Here is a 6,000-nt window from a genome sequence, read left to right as displayed (position 1 = left end):
TCATGATACAATATAGGCAGGGCAGATTTTATTACCAGTGTCACAGACCAGGAGTTTCAAGCCCAGCTAATTTTGCCCCAGGTCTTCCTGCCTCCAAAGCCCGAGTTCATTCTCAGAAGGTAGTTTCAGAAGGTTTTTTTTTTTTTTGGCTTAAACAAAAGCAGGGAAGTTTCTGTAAACAGAGAAGGACTGTGCAAACAGCTTCCTATTGGAAGTGGGGGACCACTGACCCTATTAGGAAGCAGGGAAGAGCTGGAGTTTGGTTGCCTGAGCCCTACGTGACCCAGCTGCTGCCCAGAGGGGTGTGCAGACCTCCCTCCCAGTAACGCTGTAGCAACATGGACTACTACTCACTGAAGTAGGGAACTGCCTCACACAGGGACGACGACGCATGCCTCCTAGCAAGTCACAACCAAACAGGCTTCAGTGTTAAAAGGATGAGTCCCCCATCGCTGTCATTAAAACAAAACAACAAACCATAAAAACAAATGAAAACAACTGTCAACTGCTGTTCTGATCTCCAATAATGGTGGACTGTAATTCAAACCAATCCTGCTAACAATAACTTTAAAATGTAGATAAAATACAGACAATATCTTTTGAAAAGCAATGGAGAAGGTTCTGCTTCTGCTAATGATGGAAGAACTCCTACTCCATCCAACCCTCCCACAAATGACAGCTGTAAATTCTCAACAAAATGTAGAAAGCAACCTTAAGGCAGCAACCACACTGAGGAGCACCTGGAGGGGAGCTGACAGTTGGAAATGAACGGCACTGGGTAAGTTCCCACTTCTATGGCTTTTTGTCTGATAACAGGCCCCAAGTGGCACTCTGGGGGGTAGTTAAAACTTACATAGAAACCTGGCTTCAATAAAAAAAGTGTTCGAAATGATCCCAGCACTGTGAGGGAGTAAATCCCAGAAACGAGAGGGAGCCCCACAAGCCCAACTCTATGATCCCTAAATATAGACTCCAAGCAGCCAGCTAAAAGAACTAAAGAGACGTTATCAGCTGCTGCTCACCAAAGAGGAACCCAAGTTTTAAGTCTGAGTTCAGCCAGGTTAACTGCCTACTTGAAAAATATTCATCAGCAGAATTTCTACAGTGTATTATTAACAAAATATCCAGGATGTAATTCAAAATTACTGTACATACAAAAAAGCAAGAGAATGATCAGTACACGAGAGAGAAAGCAATTAATGAAAACTGACTTTGAGATGATCCAGATGTTAACATTAACAATCAAAATTTTTTTTTTTAGTTGGCTGCGTCAGGTCTTTGTTGCTGCGTGCGGGCTTTCTCTAGTTGCGGCGAGCAGGGGCTACTCTTCGTTGCGGTGCGCGGGCTTCTCATTGCAGTGGCTTCTCTTGTTGTGGAGCATGGGCTCTAGGCGTGCAGGCTTCAGTAGTTGTGGCATGCGGGCTCTAGAACACAGGCTCAGTAGTTGTGGCACGCGGGCTCTAGAGCACAGACTCAGTAGTTGTGGCGCACGGGCTTAGTTGTTCTGTGGCATGTGGGATCTTCCTGGACCAGGGCTCGAACGCGTGTCCCCTGTGTTGGCAGGCGGATTCTTAACCACTGTGCAACCAGGAAAGCCCAACACTCAAGATTTTTAAATCAACTGTTATACATTTGCAGCAACATGGATGGACCTAGAGATTGTCACACTGAGTGAAATAAGACAGAGAAAGACATATGATACCACTTATATGTGGAACCTGAAAAATGTGTACAAATGAACCTATTTACAAAACAGAAATAGAGTCACAGATGTAGAGAACAAACTTATGGTTACCAAGTGGGGGAGGGATAAACTGGGAGATTGGGATTGACATACACACACAACAATATATAAAATAGATAACTAATAAGAACCTACTATATAGTACAGGGAACTCTACTCAATACTCTAATGGGAAAAGAACCTAAAAAAGTGGATATATGTATAACTGATTCACTTTGCTATACAGCAGAAACCAACACAACATTGTAAATCAACTAGACCCCAATAAAAATTAATTAAAATTTTTTTTTAAATAATCAACTATTATAAACATGCCTGAGAATTATAAATGCACAAATAGGAATTGTGAACAGGGAAACTAACAAAACCAAATAAAAATTGTAGAACTGAAAAATACCATACCTGAAGTAAATTTAATAGATGGGATTAACAGCACATTGAAGATGAGAGATTAAAGAATCATTAAGCTTGAAAAAGAGCAAGGATTAGTAAACCTTTTCTGTGAAGGATCAATAGTAAATACTTTGGGCTTTAAAGGTCAAAGATCCATTACAAATACCCATCTCTGCCATTCTAGTGTGAAAGCAGTTATAGTAAATGAGGATAAACAGATTCAACCTGGGGTGGTCCATAGTTACAGACAGAGCAAATAGGCATCCAAAATGAGGAAGACAGAATAAACAAATGGAACCTAATGAAACTTAAAAGCTTTTGTACAGCAAAGGAAACCATAAACAAAAGGAAAAGACAACCCACAGAATGGGAGAAAATATTTGCAAACCAAGCAACTGACAAGGGATTAATCTCCAAAATATACAAACAGCTCATGCAGCTCAGTATCAAAAAAAAAAAAAAACCCAATCAAAAAAAATGGGTAGAAGATCTAAATAGACATTTCTCCAAAGACAACGTACAGATGGCCAAGAGGCACATGAAAAGATGCTCAACATCACTAATTATTAGAGAAATGCAAATCAAAACTACAGTGAGGTATCACTTCACACCAGTCAGAATGGCCATCATTAAAGAATCTACAAACAATAAATGCTGGAGAGGGTGTGGAAAAGGGAACCCTCCCACACTGTTGTTGGGAATATAAATTGGTGCAGCCACTGTGGAGAACAGTATGGAGGTTCCTTAAAAAAACTAAAAATAGAGCTACCATATGACCCAGCAATCCCACTCCTGGGCATATATCTGGAGAAAACCATAATTCGAAAAGATACATGTACCTCAGTGTTCATTGCAACACTACTTACAATAGCCAGGACATGGAATCAACCTAAATGTCCATCGATGGAGGAATGGATAAAGAAGATGTGATACATATATACAATTTGAATATTATTACTCAGCCATAAAAAAGAATGAAATAAGCTATTTGCAGTGACCTGGATAGACCTAGAGGTTGTCATACTGAGTGAAGACAGGAAGACAAATGTGATACCACTTACATGTGGAATCTAAAAAAATGGTACAAATGAACCTATTTATTTCTGTTTTGTAGAGTCACAGATGTAGAGAACAAACTTACGGTTACCAAGGGGGGAAGTGGGGAGAGGGATAAATCGGGTGATTGGGATTGACATATACACACGACTATATATAAAATAGATAACTAGTAAGAACCGACTGTATAGCACAGGGAACTCTACTCAGTGCTCTGTGACGGCCTATATGGGAAAAGAATCTAAAAAAGAGTGGATACATGTATATGTATAACTGATTCATTTTGCTGTACAACAGAAACTAACAACACTGTAAATCAACTATATTCCAATAAAAATTAATTTTAAAAGAGTGTGGCAAAAAAAAAAGAGAAAAAAGAAATATAATCAGTCTTGTTGATCTGTGGGACAGCATCAGTCTAACATACACATAACTGCAGTCCCAGAATGAGAGGAGAGGGAGAACCAGGGCAGAAAAAAATTTTTTGAAAAAACAAATGGCTGAATTTTTCCAAATTAGGGGAAAGTTCAAGAATCACAGCAAACCACAAGTAGAATAAATGTAAAGAAACCCCTACCCAGGGACTTCATAATCAAACTGCTAGGAACTAAAAATTGAAAATACTGAAAACAACAAGATAGAAATGGAGCATTATATAGGGAAACAACATTTCAATTATATGAAATATCCCACAACTTTGTGAGTATACCTAAAAAAAGTACTGAACTGTATACTTCTAAAAGGGTGAATTTTTTGGTATGAGAATGACATCTGAACTCACCAAAAAAAGGCCACTTCCATCTTACTCTCCTGGATCACTCACACTGGGGGAAGTTAGGTGCCATGTCATGAGGACACTTAAGCAGCTGCATGATGAGGTCCACGTGGTAAGAAACTGATGTAGGTCTCTTGCCAACAGCCAATATCAATGTGCTGTGATGTGAAATTCTGGAAGCAGATCCTCCAACCTGAGTCAAGCCTTCAAATGACTGCAGCCCTGGCCAATATTCTGACTGTAATCTCACAAGAAACCACAAGCCAGAATCACCCAACTAAGCCAATTCTGAATCCCTGACTCACAGAAACTGTGGAAGATAAATGTTTACTCTGTTAAGTCACTGAGGTATGGGGTGATTTGTTATACAGCAATAGATAACTAATAAAACTGACAATGGTAAATACGTGGATTAAATATAAAAGGCTTTTCTCTTAATTTCTTTAATACATATAGCTGAGCAAAAATTTTAACATTGTATGGCATACACTGTAAGTATTATATAGTGTATAAAGATGAAATACCTATAACAACTATTGCATAAAATGCGTACCCTTCCCCCATACCTTGCCCTATGCATCTCTTCCATCTGGCTGTTCCTGAGTTAATCTACCTGTAACAACCTGTGTCCACTGATGGGTGAATGAATTTAAAAATGCGACACACACACACACACACACACACACAATGGAATACTACCCAGCCATAAGAAAAGAATGACATTCTGCCATCTATGACAAGATGGATGGACCCTGAAGGGAATACACAATACAATCACCTGTGAACATCTCCCTGGACTGTTGAGAGTTATTAGAAGGACAGCTCCCTGCGGTGCTAGCAAATCTTGAATCTCAGGCAACTGGGTAATGTGCAGGCTGAGGAATATCATCACGAGTTTGAACATTCACAGGAGCTTCTGTCCGATTATAATGTAAGTCTTTGGGGATGAGCATTTCTTCCCAATGCCAGTAGGTCACACTGGCCTTATAAAGTATAATATTAAACGAGAGTGCTAGAGAAATTAGCCTTTAAAGATCTTGAAATGCTCCCCTTATCATCTTCCACAATTAACTTGTTTTATTTCCCTTTGTCCTAACTACTGAAGTAGAAACAGTTATTTTTATGGAAGATAGATAATTGACTGCTCCAAGCAAAAGTAGTAAGATGTGAGGTTCATAATATATAGAAGTAAAATGTATGACAGCTATCACACAAAGGTTGGAAGAGAGGAAATGCAAATATACTGTTTTAACATTCTTGTATTACATATGAAGTGGTATAATATTATTTGAAAACAAACTGTGGTAAGTTAAAGAGGTATACTGTAAATCCTACAGTAACCAAGAAAAGAAAATAAGCCAATGAAGAGATAAAATGGAATCATAAAAATAATCCAAAAGAAGGAAAGAAAAAAAGGAAATAAGAGATGAGGCGAATAGAAAACAAATTGCAAGGTGCTAGATATAAAACCAAACATATAGGGCTTCCCTGGTGGCGCAGTGGTTGAGAGTCCGCCTGCCGATGCAGAGGACGCGGGTTCGTGCCCCGGTCCGGGAAGATCCCACATGCCACGGAGCGGCTAGGCCCCTGAGCCATGGCCGCTGAGCCTGCGCGTCCAGAGCCTGTGCTCTGCAACGGGAGAGGCCACAACAGTGAGAGGCCCGCGTACCGCAAAAAAAAAAAAAAAAAAAAAAAAAAAGTTTGGAAAATATATATAATGCTAACACCAACCATTAGAAAGATGGAGTGGCTACATTCATATCAAAATAGATTTCAGAACAAGGAACATTATTAAAGCAGATCATTCCATAATAATAAAGTAGTTAATTTATCTGAAGTACATAATAATACTAAATGTTTATGCAGCTAATTGTAGAACTTCAAAACACATGAAGCAAAAACTGACAGAAATAAGAGGAAAAATAGTCTAATCCACAAGTATAGCTGAGGTTTCTATATCCCTCCCTCAGTAATTTATAGACCAAATAAATAGAAAATGAGAAAGGACATCAAAGATTTAACACAAACTCCT

At 39.0% G+C, this 6,000-nt stretch overlaps 1 protein-coding gene across 2 annotated transcripts in view; it reads right to left on the bottom strand.

The window, feature by feature from the left end:
* Positions 1-6,000, bottom strand: part of ACADS (acyl-CoA dehydrogenase short chain) — a 32,532-nt gene continuing 26,532 nt past the window's right edge. Inside the window, exon 10 of one of the 2 annotated variants that reach the window (XM_081252294.1) lies at positions 1-1,667. In XM_081252294.1, the coding sequence (XP_081108420.1) occupies positions 1,653-1,667 (15 nt within the window). In that variant the 3' untranslated portion in view covers positions 1-1,652. The remainder of the gene's footprint in view (positions 1,668-6,000) is intronic. The other variant, XM_081252292.1, reaches the window with a different exon arrangement.

The sequence above is a fragment of the Mesoplodon bidens genome, assembly GCF_964165515.1.
Source record: "Mesoplodon bidens genome assembly, chromosome: 13".
NCBI lineage: Eukaryota > Metazoa > Chordata > Mammalia > Artiodactyla > Ziphiidae > Mesoplodon > Mesoplodon bidens.
The sequence above is the reverse complement of the archived record's forward strand: the minus strand, read 5'-3'. Positions and strand labels throughout refer to the sequence as shown.